We start from the raw sequence: 23,572 nt of genomic DNA, 5'->3' as shown, positions 1-23,572 counted from the left end.
ACAGCATCCCATCTGGTTTGCATTTAGTGGGACTATTAATTGTTTTTAAACAGGACAATGACCCAAAACACACCTTCAGGCTGTGTAAGGGTTATTTGACCAAGAAGAGAGTGATGGTGCTGCATCAGATGACCTGGCATCCACAATCCCCCCGACCTCAACCCAGTTGAGATGGTTTAGGATGAGTTGGACCGCAGAGGGAAGGAAAAGCAGCCAACAATTGTTCAGCATATGTGGGAGCTCCTTCAAGACTGTTGGAAAAACATTTCTCCTGGAGCTGGTTGAGAGATTGCCAAGAGTGTGCAAAGCTGTCATCAAGACAATGGGGGGCTACTTTGAAATGTATTTTGATTTGTTTATCACGTTTTTGGTTACTACATGATTCCATATGTGTTATTTCAGAGTTTTAATGTATTCACTATTATTCTACAATGTAGAAAATAGTACAAATAAAGAAAAAAAACTAATTAAATGAGTAGCTGTGTCCAAACCTTTGACTTGTACTGTGTATGTATATATAAATATTTATCAGTGGAGGCTGCTGTGGGGAGGACGTCTCATAATTATGGCTGGAATTGAGTTAATGGAATGGCATCAAACTCATTGACACCATGTGTTTCATGTATTTGCCAAACTTCCACGTATCCACTCATTACCAACAGCCAGTCCTCCCCAATAAAGGTGCCACCAACCTCCTGTGGTTTATATAGACATATATAGAGTAGGTGTGTCCATACTTTTGACTGGTACTGAACATAGTTACTAACTACCCCCCTCCCTCCCGATATAGGCAGTTATTATAGAATGAATAACATTCTAACAACCACCAAAACCATGGATAATGTCAGATCTATTGCAACAATGCATCGTAAATAATAGTTCGCCACAAGAACTTTGTTTTGTTTGTTTTGAATGCATCTGTGCAGGCTGTGAGGCTCGAGTCATGTGACTGTGACGTATTCCTTCGGGCTCCTGTATATTGACCAGTGACATAAACGCTGTTGGCAGTGCAGAAAAGACGAGAGAAGGTTGCTGGAGCTGTTCGGGAGATTTTATTGTTTTGCATTTGAACTAAAAAAGGATTTTCGGCTAAGATATTTGTTTCCAACTTCAGCTACAGTGATAGCTAAGTTTGGAAAGGAGAAAGGGGAGCTTTGGCGTGCGTTTACCGACATTTTAATGCACAGTGTCTTCCATCGATAGCCTTGCTTTACGAAGATAAATAAATATTGGGCAAACGTTAATTATTTCCGGAAAAGTATTACAATGGATAACGCTGGATCTAAGAAACGTTGCTGTGGTAGGTCAATTTTACGTTTTCAGTTATTTTACAATGACTCATTTAAATGGCATATTTGATCAATAAATTATGGCTGCCGATCTATTGACCACACAGGTGTCCATATGATATCAATATCAATTAATCGTAAACATCCTTTTCCTTGCAGAATCTGTCCAAGAGTTCTTCACATCACCAAAGTTCCTTATTTACCTGGGACATGGCCTCTCGACATGGGTAAGTGAAACCATTTAAAGTAAAATAAGGAGTAGGTAGACCATCACCTTATTGCTCATGTTGGGCCATTTGACAAAATGTTTTAGTCTATTTATGTTTAAGAATAGGTACACAATTGAAGGCGCTATAGGCTATTTCCCATTCAGTGGAGCGCATCTTGCGCGCGCTTAGTCTGGTTTGACAAATTGTTGATAAAAAAATGGTTGATCGGTGGACCCATGGATGGTTCGATATAGTGTGTAATATTCTATGTATACAATAGTTATTCTGTTATGGTATTTCTAAATAAGGTGCATGCGTTTGTTTAGGTAATGTTTATTTTGTGTAACAGTCCTTGGCAGTAGACCGTTATTAATTTATAAAGGGTATGATCACTTTATGCTCAGTAGCAAGGTCGGCATGATGGGCGAGCTTAGGGGGCCCTACCGTACCTCCTTGTCCATCTAGATAGAAAAAAAATATTCATAATTTATTTGAGAAGATGCGCGCCGACACAAAGACGCATCTGAGCGAGCGAAACAGGTCTCAGTATGTGTAACCCCAGCCTGGTCTGATAGACTAGACACAACATAGTACATGTAAATACATCGCATACGAAACGTAACATATCTTACTAAATGGAGTGTCTTGGATTTACGTAGAAAATAATACGAAATGCTCTGAGAACAGCTTGGTATATGATGCTGTCTGGACAAAAAGAGTATGGCATTTCATACTTATTTTTGTCCAGACAGCATCAGATACATTGGCTACACATAGGTTACACAGAGGGGAGCTGTTTCACTCGCTCGGATGCTTTCTTCGGTGACAGTTTCAGCCACTTGCGAATTGAACAGGGATGTAATGCTGCCTTTGCGCGGGGAGCAGGGCAGCCAATTTTCCCTCAATTTTTTATCAATTTGAGAATACACGGAGCTGGTAAAAAATACTTCTGGAGAATTAATTCAGATACATTCTAAATATATTACATTTACACTGAACAAAAATATAAACGCAACAATTAAAATGATGTTACTGAGTTATAGTTCATTATAATGCAATCAGTCAATTGAAATAAATTCATTAGGCCCTATTCTATGGATTTCATATGACTCGGGAGCCAGGCCCAGCCATTCAGGATGTGTTTTTCCCCCACAAAAGGGCTTTATTACAGGCAGAAATACTCCTCAGTTTCATCGGGTGTCTCGGTGGTTGATCTCAAACGATCCCGCAGGTGAAGAAGCCAGATGTGGAGGTCCTAAGCTGGCGTGGTTACATGTGGTTTGTGGTCGAGGCCGGTTGGACGTACTACTAAATTCTCTAAAATGATGTTGGAGGCGGCATATGGTAGAGAAATGAACGTACATTTCTCTGGCAGTAGTTCTGGTGGACATTCCTGCAGTCAGCATGCCAATTGCACGCTCCCTCAACTTGGGACATCTGTGGCATTGTGTTGTGTAACAAAATTGCACATTTTAGTGGCCTTTTAAGGTGCACCAGTGTAATGATCATGCTGTTTAATCAGTTTCTTGATATGCCACACCTGTCAGGTGGATGGATTATCTTGGCAAATGAGAAATGTTCACTAACAGGGATGTAAACAAATTTGTGCTCAACATTTGAGAGAAATACATTTTTTTGTGTGTATGGAAAATTATGGGATCTTTTATTTCAGCTCATGAAACATGGGACACACTTTACATGTTCTGTTCAGTATAATTACCAAAATAATTCCATGAAAACTTGACCACTTCAAGCTGTAACAAAAACAGCCACAGACAACAAAAAAACTACCAGGGGTTGCTAAACCGTCTGTTCTCAAAACAGTTTGGGCTCGTGTATGACGCACTTGAACTCGCCCTACTGTCTGTGTGCTTAGTTTACAGAAACGTACCACCTCTAATGCATATGCAGACAAACTGATCCACCGACGAAATCTAGGATCCAAATTCACAGCGCCTGCCTTGATGTTCATAAAACTCCACGGACCCACTCTTGCGCAGTGGGACCCAAAAGGATATGGGACCTCTTGGTTATGGTGCTGTCCTTTCAGCACCATGATTTCACGCACACTCAAATTGCTTAAAATAAGTAGTAGTCCAACTCATCACTTATTATTATTATTATTATTATTATTATTATTATTACAAATGGAAGACTTTTACTCCTCACATTGGTGTGTGCTTAGGAAAGCTAGATCAAAGCTGAGTCAATGTCTCGCAAGATCACATGATGAATTAGTATTTTACATAACAGAACTAAATATAATAGCATATACTGTAACCTAGTAGGGCAATATGTTACAACCAAAAACATCACTCGTCATTTCTTATCCGAAGCTGAATAGTACATTCTTTCCCCCTCACTCGGCCAAAACTCATCAGCGTGCCTCACTAGGCATTAAATATATGCTTTGATAGAAACAAAATAATCCTACATTTGACATTTTAGTCATTTAGCAGACACTCTTATACAGAACGACTTAGAGTTAGTGCATTTATCTTAAGATAGCTAGGTGGGACTACCATATATCTCAGTCAAAGGAAGTACATTTTTCTTCAATAAAGTAGCTATCAACAAATTCAGTGCTAGTAGGGGGGAAAAGAGTCAAGTGCACGTGATAGTTCACGAAAGGGGGTGGGAGGTGCGAGGTGGGGGTGCTGTGGGATTATTTAAAGTACTCTTTGAAGAGGTGGGGTTCCAGATGGGTTCAGAAGATGGGCAGGGACTCTACTGTCCTAGCTTTAGGGGGAAGCTGGTTCCACCATTGGGGTGCCAGGACAGAGAAGAGCTTTGACTCCAGAGAAGAGCTCCCCTCCTGTAGGGGTGGGAGGGCCATGAGACCTGAAGTGGCAGAACTGAGTACTCAGGTTGGGGTGTAGGGTTTGAGCATAGCAGTTGCTCTTGCTGCTCGGTAGACAAGTACCATGGTCTTGTAGTGGATGCGAGCTTCGACTGGAAGCCATTGGAGTGTGCGGAGGAGCGGGGTGACATGGGAGGACTTGGGAAGGTTGAACACCAGGCGGGCTGCAGCGTTCTGATAAATTGCAGGTGTTTGATAGCACAAGCAGAGGGGAGCCCAGCCAACAGCGAGGTGCACTAGTCCAGACGGGAGATGACAAGTGTCTGGATTAGGATCTGTGCCTCTTTCTGTGTGAGGTAGGGTCGTACTCTACTGATGTTGTAGAGCATGGACCTGCAGGAGTGAGTCACTGCTTTGATGTTTGCAGAGAATGACAGGGTGTTGTCCAGGGTCATGCCAAGGTTCTTTGCGCTCTGGGATGGGACACTGTCGAGTTGATGGATTGTTCTTGGAGCGGGCAGGCCTTTCCCTTGTCGAGGTAGAGCTTGAGGTGGTGGGCCGACATCCAAGCTGAGATATCTGCCAGGCACGCAGAGATGCGTGTCGCTACCTGGGTGTCGGAAGGGGGTGAAGGAGAAAAGTAATTGAATGCCATCCGCATAGCAATGATAGCAGAGACAATGTGAGGATATGATGGAGCCGAGTGACTTGGTGTATAGGGGAAGAGGAGAGGGCCTAGAACCGAGCCCAGGGGGACACCAGTAGTGAGACCACGTGATGCAGACTAGGGTTGGGCGGTATCTATATTTTCATATCGTCATCCAGATAGCAGATGTTCTGAAAGAGCTGCAAAACCTGGACCCGTACAAATCAGCTGGGCTTGACAATCTGGACCCTCTATTTCTGAAACTATCCGCCGCCATTGTCGCAACCCCTATTACCAGCCTGTTCAACCTCTCTTTCATATCGTCTGAGATCCCCAAGGATTGGAAAGCTGCCGCAGTCATCCCCCTCTTCAAAGGGGGAGACACCCTGGACCCAAACTGTTACAGACCTATCCATCCTGCTCTGCCTATCTAAGGTCTTCGAAAGCCAAGTCAACAAACAGGTCACTGACCATCTCGAATCCCACCGTACCTTCTCCGCTGTGCAATCTGGTTTTCCGAGCCGGTCACGGGTGCACCTCAGCCACACTCAAGGTACTAAACGATATCATAACCGCCATCGATAAAAGATAGTACTGTGCAGCCGTCTTCATCGACCTTGCCAAGGCCTTCGACTCTGTCAATCACCATATCCTTATCGGCAGACTCAGTAGCCTCGGTTTTGCGGATGACTGCCTTGCCTGGTTCACCAATTACTTTGCAGACAGAGTTCAGTGTGTCAAATCGGAGGGCATGCTGTCCGGTCCTCTGGCAGTCTCTATGGGGGTGCCACAGGGTTCAATTCTCGGACCGACTCTTTTCTCTGTATATATCAATGATGTTGCTCTTGCTGCGGGCGATTCCCTGATCCACCTCTACGCAGACGACACCATTCTATATACTTCCGGCCCGTCCTTGGACACTGTGCTATCTAACCTCCAAACGAGCTTCAATGCCATACAACACTCCTTCCGTGGCCTCCAACTGCTCTTAAACGCTAGTAAAATGGCCTGCCTGCTCTGCTTGGAGAACAGGGAGGAGGAGAAGACAGGCCGAGAACGGAGAGGAGAAAAAACCCAATCAAGATAGTGGCCGCTGTACAAATAACTAATCCAAAGGGCTTTGACTTTTTAAACACGTCAGAAAGATAACACAACATGATGCCCTGTCAACTTATTAATTCAGATACTTACTTAGATTAACTAGGAAGTTAAATTTACTAATCGGGTTAACAAAGAATTCTACGTTTTTCAAGGAGGAAAAAAGATAAAACACATAAGAAATATCTTGCTGTGTTTTGTAAATGCAGATGTAAAATGCTTCCTATTGTAATTTTGGCATCCGACTCATTTTGTGCTTCAGTTGCACTTCTCCACTTAGATGAGAATTAACGAACAAGCATTCTTTTCTCAGTGTTGCCAGACAACTTTTCTCTAATAAAATGCAAGATTAACCTTCCGCAAAACATTAGGAAATTTAGCTGGCTACATTCTTTCTATGATGAACATTAGAAATATGATGGGCATTAATTTTTTTTGCAAAAAAGACCTTGCTTATTCTTTGTAAACTAATTTACCTGTGGCTGCCATCCAAATAGCGTTGCACTTCTGAAAATTAAGCTATTTTCTGCCGAATGCTTTGCACCAATGTATTTTCGGTGAAGGAAATCTATAGTTGCACGTCCTTGCACGTCACTCCATTGAAAGATAAATAACACTGTTGACTTTCCTTATAAAACTCAACCCCTGTCAATACACTGCTGGACTCACCTGCTGCCTTCTTTCACCTGCTGCCTTCTTTCACCCGCTGTACAAACACGTGACTGGCTCAACTGTTCTGGGGAACTACAGTAAGCTTCATAATGTAAAATAATGTGACAGGTGAAATGAAGAATGCAATCTGCAGGTATTGAAAAACCATCCCGTGGCTATTTACAAATACTCCAGTGTACAGCATACTGCCCAAGCCTAGTACAGAAACAGATCCTATACACGTCACTGGTTGGACTGGCCTGCCAAGTAGGATGCAATCCAAGAGTGTGCAGAGCCTGGGACGCCCAGCCCTGAGAGAGTGGAAAGGAGGATCTGATGGTTCACGGTGTCGAAGGCAGCGGCGAGATCTAGGAGGATGAGAACAGAGGAGTGAGAGTCAGCTTTGGCAGTGCGGAGAGCCTCTGTGACACAGAGAAGAGCAGTCTCGGCTGAGTGACCCGTCTCGAAGCCTAACTGGTTAGGGTCAAGAAGATTGTTCTGAGAGAGAGAGATAGCGAGAGAGTTGATCAGAGACAGCACACTCAAGTGTTTTGGAGTGATAAGAAAGAAGGAATACCAGTCTGTCGTTTTTTAAGCGGTCAAGGCGTGCGATAGTTCTGTGCCAGTAGGACCAGTGAAAACAATAGGCTGAGTGAATGAGGACTGAATGTCGTCAACCTACTTTTCAAAGTGGTTGATTTAGTTGTCCGCAGAGTGGAAGGAAGGAGGGGGAGGGGTGGAGGATTAAGCAGAGAGGAGAAGGTGGAAAAGAGTTTCCTAGGGTTAGCGGTAGAAGCTTGACATTTAGAGTGACAGAAAGGGGCTTTAGCAGATACAGAGGAAGGCCTACAAGAGAGGCTAACATTTTGTTAACACCATCTGCTTTCATTCGCTCACAAAACAGTCATTAAAGAAGATCTAAATGCATATTCCCATGAAACTGAAGTGATTGGCATGCAGTTTGGACATTTCACCAGTAAAACGTGAAGAATTACCCTTCAAAATTGACAGTGATGACTGACGGCCTATTTTAAAGTTAGGTAGGCTATGCCTAACTTGGTGTTTGAGGGTATTAAAAATATAAACATTTTCTTGAGATAATATGTGTGGGCATAGGCAGATGTTGCAATTGGAGGATGCATTTTATGCATAGGCCTATTCTACAATGATATTCAATAGGCCACACCTGTCAATACAAACTCTGATTGTGAAATTATGAAGTCATTTAAAAAAAGTGTTCTTGCCACATTTAAAATGTAATATCGTTTTACAATTAAATGACATGTATTTACTATAAAAATACAAATAAATGTTTTAAATGCGCCCCCTACTGAAATCAAATGTCCATCCAACTGACTCATTCTGGGGTCGGCCCTGCTTAGTAGTAGGCAAGGATCATGTTTCTGCAAGCATCATTCATCGGCTATAGCCTAGTGTGCAGTGCATTTTAACAGCTGGCTGAAACAACAAAAGTTAACATGCATGTCTTTGTAGGGCGATCGTATGTGGAACTTCGCTGTAGCCGTATTTCTGGTGGGGCTGTATGGCAACAGCCTCCTGCTCACGGCTGTGTACGGACTGGTGGTGGCAGGGTCAGTGCTGCTCCTTGGAGCCATTATCGGTGACTGGGTTGACAAAAACCCAAGACTCAAAGGTATGCAGCCATAATTAGACCAAGTCTAAAGTTAGTGTTTCTGAACAGAACTGAATACATTGAACAGGAATGAACAATATACATAGTCAAAACATTACTTGATCATTCATTTTAAATGTTTGGGATTAGAATTTTGGGAGGAATGTGTTCATTTAGATTGAAATTTGCATAATTCTCTATTCGAGACCATTCGAAGAACCCATTGGGTCTTGAGGGAAATCTCCAATTAAGTGATTTACTCAGACATAAATAAACTGTTTGTGACCACCAACCCTATGTCTCTAATGCTTATCCTCTCATTTATAGTGGCCCAGACTTCGCTGGTTGTCCAGAATTTTTCTGTCATACTATGTGGGATCCTCTTGATGGTGGTTTTCCAGTTCAAAGAACAGATTGCAGAGTTATACAATGGATGGATTTTGGTAAGATTGCATTTCCTAGACTTTTTATACGGTCATGATCATTAAGTGGTCATTTGCAGCGAAAGCATTTACCCGTTTGACAAGTACAACGTTCTATCCTAAGTCTACTATGATGTGAAATCCAGTGTGTCATTTCAACAACCTTTACATATCATTTTAGCTTCTGGACAGTAGCCTAGCTTACACATTGAACAAGGTAACAATAAACATGTCGTCCCACATGAATAATGCAGCGCCCCCTCCTTGGGCCAATTAGTCATATTATTCAAATTTACGTTTACGTGGATTAATGCAAAAGAGGGAAAAAACATGGTCAACATCAGACTGGCTGTATTTCTGTATAAGTTATATCTCTTGAAAACTTGATTGCTGACATGCAAAGCATTTTGGGACTCTATCAACAATGGACTAATGAAATAAATACCAAAATAGTTTTCTTTTAATTGTCAACTGTATCTGTATGGAATTACAGTGCCTATATATATAGTCTACATACCCTTTAAAAATGTTCACCTTTTTGTGAATGGGCAGAGCTTAAAGAGCCTTATGGGAGACTTGTTTCTCATGAGGAGATGCATGTATGTACAAATTGTTTTCTATAGAAACTGACAGTCCTTTTATAAAAAACTAAAAACAAGTACATTCTGCCAACAGAGTAAATAGACCAGTAGTTTATATAAAATATTTGACAGTTTAGGTAGGCTACAGTGTTGGTGAGCATTAGGAGCGCGACATCATTGTACGGTTTAATCTCAGAGCCTACACCAAGGCAGAGCAAAGAAACCCACTAATCTATTGATAAATAAAAAATGTAACAACAATTTGTCTTTTGCATAGAAGTGTGGGCTGTAGCATTCATTCGCACACCGTTTTACGACCTGTCTGATTTATAACGTGTATGTCATGCGCCAAATTTGTAAATCTCAATTTAAAAAAAATATGTACGCAGACTTTTCAGAATTTGTTCAAAGTTTGGTGGGGGACAAAAAGACTCCATTTGCGGGAAATGTAATGGGCTCAGATTATAGGTCCTTATGGGAAATGTGTTGCTCATTAGGAGATGCATATATGCACAGAATGTCATGACTGATGCTCAAACGGGACAGGAGATATGCTTGTTCAAAGTTAGGAATGATTACTATAGAGACAGATCCATAGTCGTCCCCCCCCCCAACACACACGGGCAGGCTAGTGTCCTGCACGAGTTGCTAAATCAAATCAAGGAAAAATCTTTTGATTATTAAGATTACGCAAGGATTTGCCGGGAAACATGTTTGGCTTCTTGTAGAGGCTCTTTCTTTTGGTGAAATATGTAGACCCAAATGAGCGGATTTCATTTACATTCTACAGCGAGACTTTGTCCCATGGAAGAAAAACTGTGCCTTGTTTTTATGGTCGATAGAAGAAGACTGTTGCAATAGCGAATGTTGCAATCTGCTGGCTGCTACACTATCAGGATAATGAACAAAGTGTCTATCACGTGGTGTAGTCAGTGTATTGTGGGACAAATCGTGCATTTGTGAAGGGGCCTTTGGATTTTAAGGGGGAGTGGGGGCTGTGAGTTTTCTGGAGGTGCTGGTGAAACAGGAGATTGAGTGTCTTGTTCAGGACTGTGTAGTCAGCAGGTTATTCTAGGGCCGTCATGTGAGGGAGAGAAATGCTGCCTGGCCAGTTGAGCCAGTCCATCTCTATTCCCCTGGTCAGAACAGCTGCAATTATAATGTACACAACAAAAAACAAAACAAACAGCAGGCCTGTTTTCTTGGTTTTCAGACATGCTGCTATATCCTGGTCATCTCCATAGCCAACATTGCTAATTTGGCCAGTACTGCCATGGCAATTACCATCCAGAGAGACTGGGTGGTGGTTGTGGCTGGACAGGACAGCAGCAAGCTGGCAGGTGAGTCTCCATGGGAAACTGGCCCAAATCAATAGAGCTCATGTGAACTGACCTTTATCGTCTTGCAGTGGCGTGACCTTTGAACCCAATCACAGCTAAATCACTCATTTTTCTTTTAGAACTGTCCATTTCACCTTGGTTCACTAAAGCTATGAATCTGATTTTTTTTTTACAGTAAAAATGCAACACTTCCGCACAGATAATCTCAAAGGAATGTGGCCATACACGCCATAAAGACTAACAGTTCATGAATGACCAGAGCTGTGTGCTACATGTTGCTTGTCTGCACCAATGAAGTCAATTAACCTGAAGTGTATAACCTTCAGGAAACCTATAAAAATCCCTGACAGCAATTAGTGGAAAAACCATCAAATAAGACTTTGGCTGTGTCCTATCATGTCACAGTCACTTAAAGCAGCTTCTCTACTTAAATCTGTCAATTAAGTATTTTCAGATAAGGTTGTAAGGAAAGCAGATACAAATTAGAAGCCATGTTTGACTCCCTGAACTTCTCCTGTCAGCAAATATTGTAATTCAGGGGAACGTGTAACTTAAGACAGGGTTAGGGTTGGGTGGTATCCAGATACTGCTCCTGCACCATACCTTTGGGATGCCCCAAACCCCCAAAAATGTTATGATTACTTTTCACAGTATTGAAAATCATACCGTCTATATTTAAAAATACCCTGGTATACGGTATACCACCCAAGCTTAGACAGGGTAAAGTAAAATATGAATTTATGTTTCCTGTGGACAATAATGTAATTATGCTCTTCTTTAATAGACATGAACGCCACAGTGCGGATCATCGACCAGCTGACCAACATCCTAGCGCCCATGCTGGTGGGTCAGATCATGTCTTTTGGCTCAAACTTCATTGGTTGCGGCTTTATTGCGGGCTGGAACCTGTGCTCTATGTGCCTTGAGTACGGTCTGCTATGGAAGGTCTACCAGAAAACCCCGGCACTGGCCTTGAAGGCTGGCAAAAAAGAGGATGACCAGGAACTGAAACAACTTAACTTCCCGAAAGGTATGTTCTGGCCCTCAATGAACATCACTAACAGACATGTCTTAATGTCAATGAACATAAGTGTTGTAAGATCATTTTTGTCAAATATACATCTGTTGTTGAGGTGGTTAGTTGGGCTGGTCCTCCCTTAGAGAAATACAAAATTATGAGATCTATCTGTGTACGGTCTTGTGGCCCCAAAACAGTCACTCATGTATGTCTGTTCTTCCTCCTGTGGTCTGTAGAGCTAGAAAACGGCAAGGGCACAGTAGAGGGCTCCCAGCTCATGAACGAGATGGCTGTCGTCGAGGCCGACTCTCCCAAGAAGACGAGCTGCTGCTACCAGATAACAGAGCCCCTGCGCACCATCCGCGACGGCTGGGTGGCCTACTACAACCAGTCCATCTTCTTCGCAGGCATGTCGCTGTCCTTCCTCTACATGACGGTGCTGGGATTTGACTGCATCACCACGGGCTACGCCTACACCCAGGGCCTCAATGGCTCTGTGCTTAGCCTGCTGATGGGTGCGTCAGCCGTGTCAGGCATCTGTGGCACGGTGGCCTTCACCTGGGTTCGCAAGAAGTGTGGCCTAATCCGCACAGGCTTCATCTCGGGTGTGGTGCAACTCTCCTGCCTAGTTCTGTGCGTGGCGTCCGTCTTCGCACCGGGCAGCCCCTTCGACCTCAGCATTTCGCCCTTCCAGGACATCTACAGCCACCTGACCGGAGACAGCGGCAACTTACCAGAGGCCGACCATCCGGCTAGCATGCTGAACATCGATGGTCTGCTGGTCAACGGTTCGACTGCACTGCCCGCTGAAGAACTGCCGCCTCTGCAGTCCTACCTGTCAGTCAGCCTGCTGTTTGCAGGGGTTATTGCTGCTAGAATTGGTGAGTAACTCAAAGGTCCACACTGGGAAAAGTGCTTGATGAGTGCTGCTATGTCATGTGTTAACAGTATGAACTTTGTTGTATAAAAGGCAGGCACCACTTGGAGGGAAGTTGGCTCCAGATCCGGTGTTAATGTCTCCACAGAGCAATATTGTCAACCTTTGATTCCAATATCAGCTGATAATTACAGTCATAGCGGTGATTTCCTGTTCCTATATAATTGTTATGTGGCCGTAAAAATGCCATTCTAAATGACTGCTGTGCTGCTGTTTTCCCCTCTGCAGGTCTATGGTCCTTTGACTTAACCGTGACCCAGCTCATCCAAGAGAATGTGATCGAGTCGGAGAGGGGGGTGATTAATGGTGTCCAGAACTCCATGAACTACCTCCTGGACCTGTTGCACTTTATCATGGTGATTCTGGCGCCCAACCCTGAGGCCTTTGGCCTTCTCGTCATCCTCTCCGTCTCCTTTGTGGCCATGGGCCACATCATGTACTTCAGGTTTGCCTTCAAGAGCCTCGGGCGGCGCCTCTTCCTCTGCTGCTCGCCAGAGCAGAAGGCCCAGGCCCTCCCGGACTCTTCCTCCTCGCTTCCCACCACCGTGTAGCCCATTAAAGAGATGCTGTCCCTGCTAATAGCTCTAACTGCAGCCTGCAGTGCACACTATTGTCCACTCCTTCTCCTGCCCGCTAGCTATCAACCTAAACATGCTTGCGTCTAGCCCCCACAGCGCCTAACCCTAGCATGTGCTGTCCTTTGCCATTGTGATATAGCATTAGCCGTTTTGCGGAAGGGGGAAGAGTAGTGCAGCCTCAGACACAGCGAAGCAACCCCTCACAGACAAAAAGCTCAGCTTGAATGAGGCCTTATAGAGAGGTGTCAAAAAATAAACATCACTTCTCCCTACTTCCAATATTTCAATCTAGCTGTCTTGTTATTCAAGGGGCTGCAGCTAGAGCTACAGAAAATGAGGGAGGAAAAATGCAGGTATTGCTTGCAGTTACTACGGTTACAGCCACATACTACTTAAGTATGTTCTGTGGTTCTGGTGGTGTTTGCATCACATTACAGCTCTGCAACAGCCTCGCGGGATTTTCATTTCCACATTTGTTTCTCAGTAGTTCATTGTTACTATAGCCATTCACGGTAGCATTTGAAACGTCTCAGTTACTTAAGCTTTAGTAATTGACAATGATTTAAATTACCGGTTTTACCAGTGAGAAACAGGTTCTTACTTATTTTGCTTAATGAGCCTGGGATGAGCCTCTTTAATACATGGTTATAAGGGATATGCAAATTATTTATTCAAGGAGTGCAGATACTGATAGATAGATAGATAAATAGACTGAACAAAAATATAAACGCAACATGTAAAGTGTTGGTCCCATGTTTCATGACCTGAAAAAAATATCCCAGACATTTTCCATATGCACAAATTTTGTTTTCATCCCTGTTAGTGAGCCTTTCTCTTTTGCCAAGATAATCCATCCACCTGACAGTTGTGGCATATCAAGAAGCTGATTTAACAGTATGATCATTACACAGGTGCACCTTGTGCTTGGGACAATAAAAGTCCACTCTAAAATGTGCAGTTTTGTCACAACACAATGCCACAGATGTCTCACGTTTGGAGGGAGTGTGCAATTGCCATGCTGACTGCAGGAATGTCCACCAGACCTGTGTTAATGTTAATTTCTCTACCATAAGCCACCTCCAACGTTGTTTTAGAGATTATGGCAGTACGCCACAACCACAGACCACGTGTAACCACGCCAGCCCAGGACCCCCACATCCGACTTCTTAACTTGTGGGATCGTCCGAGGGGGGAGGTGGGGTGCGGATGGGTATGTCTCTGTAATAAAGCCCTTTTGTAGAAAAACAAATTTTGATTGACTGGCTCCCCAGTAGGTTGGCCTGGCTCCCAAGTGGGTGGGCCTATGCGGTCCTATGCCCTCCCAGGCCCACTCATGGCTGTGCCCCTGCTCAGTTATGTGACATAAATAGATTAGGGCCTAATCATTTTTTTTATTGACTGATTTCCTTATATGAACTGTAACTCAGCAAAGTCTTTGAAATTGTTGCATGTTGCATTTATATTTTTGTTCTGTATACACACACACACAGAGTACCAGTCAAAAGTTGACACAGCTACTCATTTAAGGGTTTTTCTTGGTTTTGACTATTTTCTACATTGTAGAATAATAGTGAAGACATCAAAGCTATGAAATAACACATATGGAATCATTTAGTAACCAAAAAAGTGATAAACAAATCAAAATATATTTTATATTTGAGACTCTTCAAGTAGCCACCCTTTGCCTTGATGACAGCTTCGCACACTCTTGGCATTCTCTCAACCAGCTTCACCTGGAATGCTTTTCCAACAGTCTTGAAGGAGTTCCCACATATGATGAGCACTTCCTTCACTCATCCCAAACCATCTCAATTCGGTTGAGGTCAGGTGATTGTGGGGGCCAAGTCATCTGATGCAGCACTCCATCACTCTCCTTCTTGGTAAAATAGCCCTTACACAGCCTGGAGGTGTGCTCTGGGTCAATGATAGTCCAACTAAGTGCAAACCAGATGGCATGGCATATTGCTACAGAGTGCTGTGGTAGCCATGCAGGTTAAGTGTGCCTTGAATTCTAAATAAATCACAGACAGTGTCACCAGCTAAGCACCATCACACCTCCTCCATGGTTCACAGTGGGAACCACACATACAGAGATCATCCATTCACCTACTCTGTGTCTCACAAAGACATGGCGGTTGGAACCAAAAATCTCAAATTTGGACTCATCAGACCAAAGGACAGATTTCAACTGGTATCATGTCCATTGCTTGTTACTTGAACTCTGTGAAGCATTTATTTGGGCTCCAATCTGAGGTGCAGTTAACTCTAATGAACTTACCCTCTGCAGCAGAGGTAACTCTGGGTCTTCCTTTCCTGTGGTGGTCCTCATGAGAGCCAGTTTCATCATAGCGCTTGATGGTGTTTGCGACTGCTCTTGAAGAAACTTTCAAAGTTCTTGACATTTTCCAGATTGACTGACCTTCATGGCTCAAAGTAATGATGGACAGTCATTTCTTTTTTGCCTATTTGAGCTGTTCTTGCCATAATATGGACTTGGTTCTTTAACAAAAAGGGCTATCTTCTGTAATACCACCCCTACCTTGTCACAACACAGCTGATTGGCTATAATGCATTAAGAAGGAAAGAAATTCCACAAATTAACTTTTAACAAGGTACACCTGTTAATTGATGACATGGCCTCCACAATCACCCAAACTCAACCCAATTTAGATAGTTTGAGATGAGTTGGACCGCAGAGTGAACCAAAAGCAGACAACAATTGCTCAGTATATGTGCGAACTCCTTCAAGACTGTTGGAAAAGCATTCCTCATGAAGCTGGTTGACAGAATGCCAAGTGTGCAAAGCTGTTATCAAGGCGAAGGGTGGCTACTTTGAAGAATCTCAAATATAATTTTTAATTTTTTTTTTTTACAACATGATTCCATATGTGTTTTTTCATAGTTTTGATGTCTTCACTATTATTCTACAATGTAGAAAATAGTAAAAATAAAGAAACCCTGGAATGAGTAGGTATGTCAACTTTTGACTGGTACTGTGTGTATATATATACTATTCTCAATGTATCATCAGTATTGTCTCTCAGCCATGGTGGTGCTGATATGCTAGTTATAGCGAGCAACTAGGAAACTATGCATTCCCATTAACAATGTTCTCAATGACCAAAGTGCACATTCTTATACAGCTTAAAAGGAAGTGAGGGAAAACCTGTTGTTTTCCCTATGAGCATTCCAATTATTTTTTTGATGTGAAGTGAAAATGAATCTCGTATAGGCTCATTAACGCTTTTGTAGACACCTCGTGTACAGATGTCTAACCCCCCTTGCAATTGTTATACCTGTAGTTGTTTGTCATCATTGATTTATCTGTCTTCAAAGGTGATTTTTAATCGTGATTGTTACACAGGCACTTTAACTGATTCTACTATGTCCATAATAACGAAAACACCTTCAGGCATTGCTACTGCATTTTGCACAAGGCCGAGCTGAAGGACTTTGCATTTACTGGCAGGCCCATGATAAAGGGCCATCATTACGCTAATCTTTGCCACAGATGCGCACACAGCACAATCCTTAACCCAGACACCAGGTGTGAGCATGGAAAACCATACCACCCTTTTTCCTGTGGGTGGCTTTCAAAATCCTGCCAAGTTTACCTCAGATTTCCTTCTCCCCCCCCCTCCCTAAGTCCAGCAGACCTCCCCACCAGTGTTCCTCTGCCACAGTAGAAAGTCATCATGTTCAGGTTGTCTTAGCTGGCCACTAACTGCAATTACACCAACCGTGCTGTAGCCATGCAAAACTGTCGGTTTGTAGCTCTTGGAGCTCTCCAACACCACTGTAAAGGTTTGCAGAAGCTTTATTTTTAAAACATGCTTCGACTCGATGTCACAGACGTCGTGGTTATTACCTCTGCCCATGAAAAACCATTGCTGACCTACGCCACGGAGGTGATTTGGTGAGGAAAATATTATGGTTGGAGAGAATAGACACGGCACTTGAAGAGAACAGTGAGGCCTTTCTTTAGCCCTGGGCGGTTGTACTAAAGGCTCCTGTAGGCTGAAGTGGAGTCAGACAGGTCTGCAGGTTTGTGGAACTGCAGCTGGTGTTCTATAGAGAAATGCCAGGAACTGAGCTCAATGTTAATGTTTGGCATGGATTACCCCCCAAAATGTAAAGTAAGCACATTCTTCAGAACAGAGCCTTTTTCTCAGAACATTTATTCAGGAATATTTCATACAAGGCCATATCTTTTTCATACAAGTAACAATGGCCGTCAATCAATATTCACACTGTACTGGATGTAAAATAATTTGTTTATGACATCAGATTATGTTGTCGTCTTTAAATGTTGGAAGTCTTTTCTTTTTTTTTACAACTTTTAAAAATGTTTTTATATACTAGTGTTAACAGTTGTTGCTAATGGAGAAGTTTTCTGAACAATTTGCTTGTGAAATTGTTCTCTGCCTCGTGTGTAGAAATCAATGCTCTCATGCATAAACCAAGAAAATCATACAACATGCTAATGGCCCATACTGTCCATAATCTCCCATCATTGTAAAAATACATTAAAAACATTGTTTGATATAATCTTTGTTTAAATGTAATATGCAAGAATCACTTCACACTCCATTATAGTGGAGGACGTTTATACAGCTTGTTTTGCATGAGCTCTGAATTAAAAAGAAAATGTTTATACATTCTGTCTCATTAGTGTTTTTTTTTAATGTAATCACAGGAACCCAAGTCATTGTACTGTACTGTACATTGTACTCCCCCAACAGATACAAAAGCTCCTCTTATTTTCTTTATGTTTCCTGCTAACTGAACACTTGTCATTTTTGTGACCTGTTATACACCGAGTATACCAACCATTAAGAACACTTGCCTAATATTGACACACTTTGCCTTACTGAACTGGAGGAACAGGAAAAAATGTGACCTCTTTCGGTGCCTAGTCAAGACTTTTAGAGCATTCTTCCTCTTGAAGAACTGACCTAGGAACCGCAGTGCTTTTGAGAAAGTATTCACACCCTCTTGACTTTTTTCCACATTTTGTTGTGTTACAGCCTGAATTTAAAATGGATTAAATTGGGATTGTTGGTCACTGGCCTACACACAACACACCATAATGTCAAACTGGGTTTATGTTTTTAGAATGATTGACTAATTAATGAAAAATGAACATCTTTAAATTGTCTTTAGTCGGTAAGTATTCAATCCCTTCGTTGTGTCAAAAATAAGTTCAGGAGTAAATATGTGCTTAACAAGTCACATAAGTTGTATGGACTCACTATGTGTGCAATAATATTGTTTAACATGATTTTTAAATGACAACCTCATCTCTGTACCCCACACATACAATTATCTATAAAGGTCCCATCTGTCGAGCAGTGAACTTCAAACACAGATTCAACCACAAAGACCAGAGGTTTTTCAAAACCTTGCAAAGAAGTGAACCTATTGGTATATGGGTAATAAATAAATAATACATGAAATGTCCCTTTGAGCATGGTGAAGTTATTAATTACACTTTGGATGGCGTATCAACACCCCCAGTCACAACAAAGATACAGGCGTCCTTCTTAACTCAGTTGCTGGAGAGGAAGGAAACCGCTCAGGGATTTCACCATGAGGCCAATGGTGACTTTAAAACAGTTACATGGCTGTGTTAGGAAACTGAGGATGGATCAACAACATTGTAGTTACTCCACACTACTAAACTAATTGACAGAGTGAGAAGGAAGCCTGTACAGAATAAAAATATATTTCTAAACATGCATTTTGTTTGCAACAGGGCTCTATAGAAATACTGCAAATCATTTGGCAAAGCAATTACACTTTTTGTGCTTCATACAAATTATGTTTGAGGCAAATCCAATAAAACACATTGAGTACCACTCTACATATTTTCAAGCATAGTGGTGGCATCAGGTATGTTTGTAATCGTTAAGGACTGGGGTGTTTTTCAAGATAAAAAATAAACTAAACTAAATGGAGCTAAGCACAGTCAAAATTATAGAGAAAACCTGGTTTAGTCTGTTTTCTATCAGACAAATGTACCTCTCAGCAGAACAATAACCTAAAACACAAGGCCAAATATACACTGGAGTTGCTTACCAAGATGACAGAGAATGTTCCTGAGTGGCCGAGTTACTGCAGGTTTGAAGCAAGACTTGAAAAAGGTTGTCAAGTGACGATCAACAACCAATTTAACAGAGCTTGAAGAATGTTGAAAAGAGTAATGGGCGAATATTGTACAACCCATGTGTGCAAAACTCTCAGAGACTTACCCAGAAAGACTCACATCTGTAAATGCTGCCAAAGGTTATTCTAACACTCAGAGTGTGAATACTTACAGTGCATTTGGAAAGTATTCAGACCTCTTGACTTTTTCCACGTTTTATTACGTTACAGCCTTATTCTAAAATGTATTACAATTGTTCTTTTCCTCCTCAGTCTACACAAAATACCACATAATGACAAAACAAAAACTGTTTATTGGATTTATTTTGTTGCAAATGTAAAAAAAAAAAGAAATATCACATATCACATGAAATATTACATTTACATACATAATTGGACCCATTAACCAGTACTTTGTTGAAGCACCTTTAGCAGCGATTACAGCCGTGAGTCTTTTTGGGTAGGATGCTAAAAGCTTGGCACACCTGTATTTGGGGAATTTCTCCCATTCTTCTCTCCAGATCCTCTCAAGCTCTGTCAGGCTGGATGGGGAGCGTCGCTGCACAGCAGCAGGTCTTTGTCCTGTTAGAAGGTGAAGCTTCACCCCAGTCGGAAGTGCGGAGTAGGTTTTCATCAAGGATCTCTTTGTACTTTGCTCGGTTCATCTTTCCCTCGAATCTGACTAGTCTCCCAGTCCCTGCTGCTGAAAAACATCCCCACAGCATGATGCTGCCACCAACATGCTTCACCATAGGTATGGTGCCAGGTTACCTCCAGACGTGACGCTTGGCATTCAGGCCAAATAGTTCAATCTTGATTTCATCAGACCAGAGAATCGTGTTTCTCATGGTCTGTCCTTTAGGCAAACTACAAGCGGGCTGCCATGTGCCTTTTACTGAGGAGTGGCTTCCGTATGGCCACTCTACCATAAAGGCCCGATTGGTGGAGTTCTGCTAGACGGTTGTCCCATCTCCACAGAGGAACTCTGGAGCAGATTCAGGGTGACCATTGGGTTCTTGGTCACCTCCCTGACCAAGGCCCTTCTCCTGATTGCTCAGTTTGGCCGGGCAGCCAGCTCTCGGAAGTCTTGGTGGTTCCAAACTTCTTTCATTTAAGAATGGATGGAGGCTACTGGGGACCTTTTTTTGCTCGTCATTATGGAGTGTTGTGTGTAGTTTGATTATATACAGTGGGGAGAACAAGTATTTGATAACCTGCAAAATCGGCAGTGTTTCCTACTGACAAAGCATGTAGATGTCTATAAGTTGTATCATAGGTACACTTCAACTGTGAGAGACAGAATCTAAAACAAAAATCCAGAAAATCACATTGTATGATTCTTAAGTAATTCATTAGCATTTTATTGCATGACATAAGTATTTGATACATCAGAAAAGCAGTACTTAATATTTGGTACAGAAACCTTTGTTTGCAATTACAGAGATCATACGTTTCCTGTAGTTCTTCACCAGGTTTGCCCACACTGCAGCAGCGATTTTGGCCCACTCATCCATACAGACCTTCTTCAGATCCTTCAGGTTTCGGGGCTGTCGCTGGGCAATACGGACTTTCAGCTCCCTCCAAAGATTTTTTATTGGGTTCAGGTCTGGAGACTGGCTAGGCCACTCCAGGACCTTGAGATGCTTCTTACGAAGCCACTCCTTAGTTGCCCTGGCTGTGTGTTTTGGGTCGTTGTCATGCTGGAAGACCCAGCCACAACCCATCTTCAATGCTCTTACTGAGGGAAGGAGGATGTTGGCCAAGATCTCGCAATACACGGCCCCATCCATCCTCCCCTCAATACAGTGCAGTCATCCTGTCCCCTTTACAGAAAAGCATCCCCAAAAGAATGATGTTTCCACCTCCATGCTTCATGGTTGGGATGAGGTGCTTGGGGTTGTACTCATTCTTCTTCTTCCTCCAAACACAGAGAGTGGAGTTTAGCCCAAAAGGCTCTATTTTTGTCTCATCAGACCACATGACCTTTTCCCATTCCTCCTCTGGATCATCCAGATGGTCATTGGCAAACTTCCGACGTGCCTGGACATGCGCTGGCTTGAGAAGGGGGACCTTGCGTGCGCTGCAGGATTTCAATCCATGACGGCGTAGTGTGTTACTAATGATTTCTTTGAGGCTGTGGTCCCAGCTCTCTTCAGGTCATTGACCAGGTCCTGCTGTGTAGTTCTGGGCTGATCCCTCACCTTCCTCAATTTTATCCCTGATGTCCTTACACCCTGTCTGGTCTTGGCCATTGTGGAGAGGTTGGAGTCTGTTTGATTGAGTGTGTGGACAGGTGTCTTTTATACAGGTTACGAGTGGAGAACAGGAGGGCTTCTTAAAGAAAAACTAACAGGTCTGTGAGAGACGGAATTCTAACTGGTTGGTAGGTGATCAAATACTTATGTCATGCAATAAAATGCTAATTAATTACTTAAAAATCATACAATGTGATTTTCTGGATTTTTGACCTCTACATGCTTTGTAAGTAGGAAAACCTACAAAATCGGCAGTGTATCAAATACTTGGTCTCCCCACTGTGTATATAAATAAATGTTTATATACATATATATATTATATAAATAAATGTTTATATACATTTTAGAATAAGACTAACGTAACAAAATGTTGGGGGAAAAAAATCAAGGGGTTTGAATACTTTCCGAATGCAATATGTAAATTTGATTTTTCTGGATTTATTTTAATACATTTGCAAAAAATAAAAGTTGTCACTGTCATTATGGGGTATTGTGTGTAGATGGGTGAGAAAGAATATCTATTTAATCCCTTTTGAATTCAGGCTGTAAATGTAGAATAAGTCAAGGGGTATGAATACTTTCTGAAGTCACCATACATTTACAGTCATTTAGCAGACACTTATGCATAGCAACTTATAGGAGCAATTTAGGTTAAGTGCCATGCTCGAGGGCACAGATTTTTCACAGTCGGCTCGGGGATTGGAACTAGCGACCTTTCTGCTCTTCACTGCTAGGCTACCAAACCCCCAATGACATTTACATCGATTTACAGACACCCATGACGGGTACATCCATGAATACAGTTGAAGTTGGAGGTTCACATACACCTTAGCCAAATACATTTAAAACTCAGTGTTTCACAATTCCTGACATTTAATCCTAGTAAAAATTCACTGTCTTAGGTCAGGTAGGATCACCACCTTATTTTAAGAATGTGAAATGTCAGAATAATAGTAGAGAGAATTATTTCATCACATTCCCAGTGGGTTAGAAGTTTACATACACTCAATTAGTATTTGGTAGCATTGCCTATAAGTTGTTTAACTTGGGTCAAACGTTTCGGGTAGCCTTCCACAAGCGTCCCACAATAAGTTGGGTGAATTTTGGCCCATTCCTCCTGACAGAGCTGGTGTAACTGAGTCAGGTTTGTAGGCCTCCTTGCTCGCACATTTGTTTTCCAGTTCTGCCCACAAATTTCTATAGGATTAAGGTCAGGGCTTTGTGATGGCCACTCCAATACATTCACTTTGTTGTCCTTAAGCCATTTTGCCATAACTTTGAAAGTATGCTTTGGGTGTTTGTCCATTTGGAAGACCCATTTGGGACCAAGCTTTAACTTCCTGACTGATGTCTTGAGATGTTCCTTGAATATATCCACATAATTTTCCTCACTCATGTTGCCATCTATTTTGTTAAGTGCACCAGTCCCTCGTGCAGCAAAGCACCCCCACATGATGCTGCCACCCCTGTGCTTCACGGTTGGGATGCTGTTCTTCGGCTTGCAAGCCTCCCCTTTTTCCTCCAAACATAATGGTCATTATGGCCAAACAGTTCTATTTGTGTTTCATCAGACCAGAGGACATTTCTCCAAAAAGTACGAAATTTATCCCCATGTGCAGTTGCAAACTGTCGTCTGGCAGTTTTGGAGCAGTGGCTTCTTTCTTGCTGAGCGGCCTTTCAGGTTATGTCGATATAGGACTCGTTTTACTGTGGATAGATATTTTGACCCCATTTCCTCCAGCATCTTCACAAGGTCCTTGGTGCTGTTGTTCTGGGATTGATTTGCACTTTTTGCACCAAAGTACGTTCATCTCTAGGAGACAGAACTTCCTGAGCGTTATGACGGCGGCCTGGTCCCATGGTGTTTAAACTTGCGGACTATTGTTTGTACAGATGAATGTGGTATCTTCAGGCGTTTGGAAATTGCTACCAAGGATGAACCAGACTCGGAGATCTACAAAAATGTTGAGG

The 23,572-nt window shown here is 42.4% G+C and overlaps 1 protein-coding gene across 1 annotated transcript; it reads left to right on the top strand.

Annotated features, from left to right (window-relative positions):
• Positions 1-1,016: 1,016 nt before the first annotated feature.
• On the top strand, positions 1,017-17,858 carry LOC135519731 (solute carrier family 40 member 1-like). The gene is made up of 8 exons (XM_064944962.1): positions 1,017-1,300; positions 1,449-1,516; positions 8,188-8,347; positions 8,654-8,769; positions 10,543-10,669; positions 11,454-11,699; positions 11,924-12,568; positions 12,853-17,858. Exons 1-8 carry the CDS (start codon positions 1,267-1,269, stop codon positions 13,173-13,175), a joined length of 1,719 nt encoding a protein of 572 aa, XP_064801034.1. The 5' UTR covers positions 1,017-1,266; the 3' UTR covers positions 13,176-17,858.
• The last annotated feature ends 5,714 nt before the right edge of the window (positions 17,859-23,572 follow it).

This window comes from Oncorhynchus masou, chromosome 29, assembly GCF_036934945.1.
Source record: "Oncorhynchus masou masou isolate Uvic2021 chromosome 29, UVic_Omas_1.1, whole genome shotgun sequence".
NCBI lineage: Eukaryota > Metazoa > Chordata > Actinopteri > Salmoniformes > Salmonidae > Oncorhynchus > Oncorhynchus masou.
This window is presented reverse-complemented; position numbering and strand designations above follow the sequence as displayed.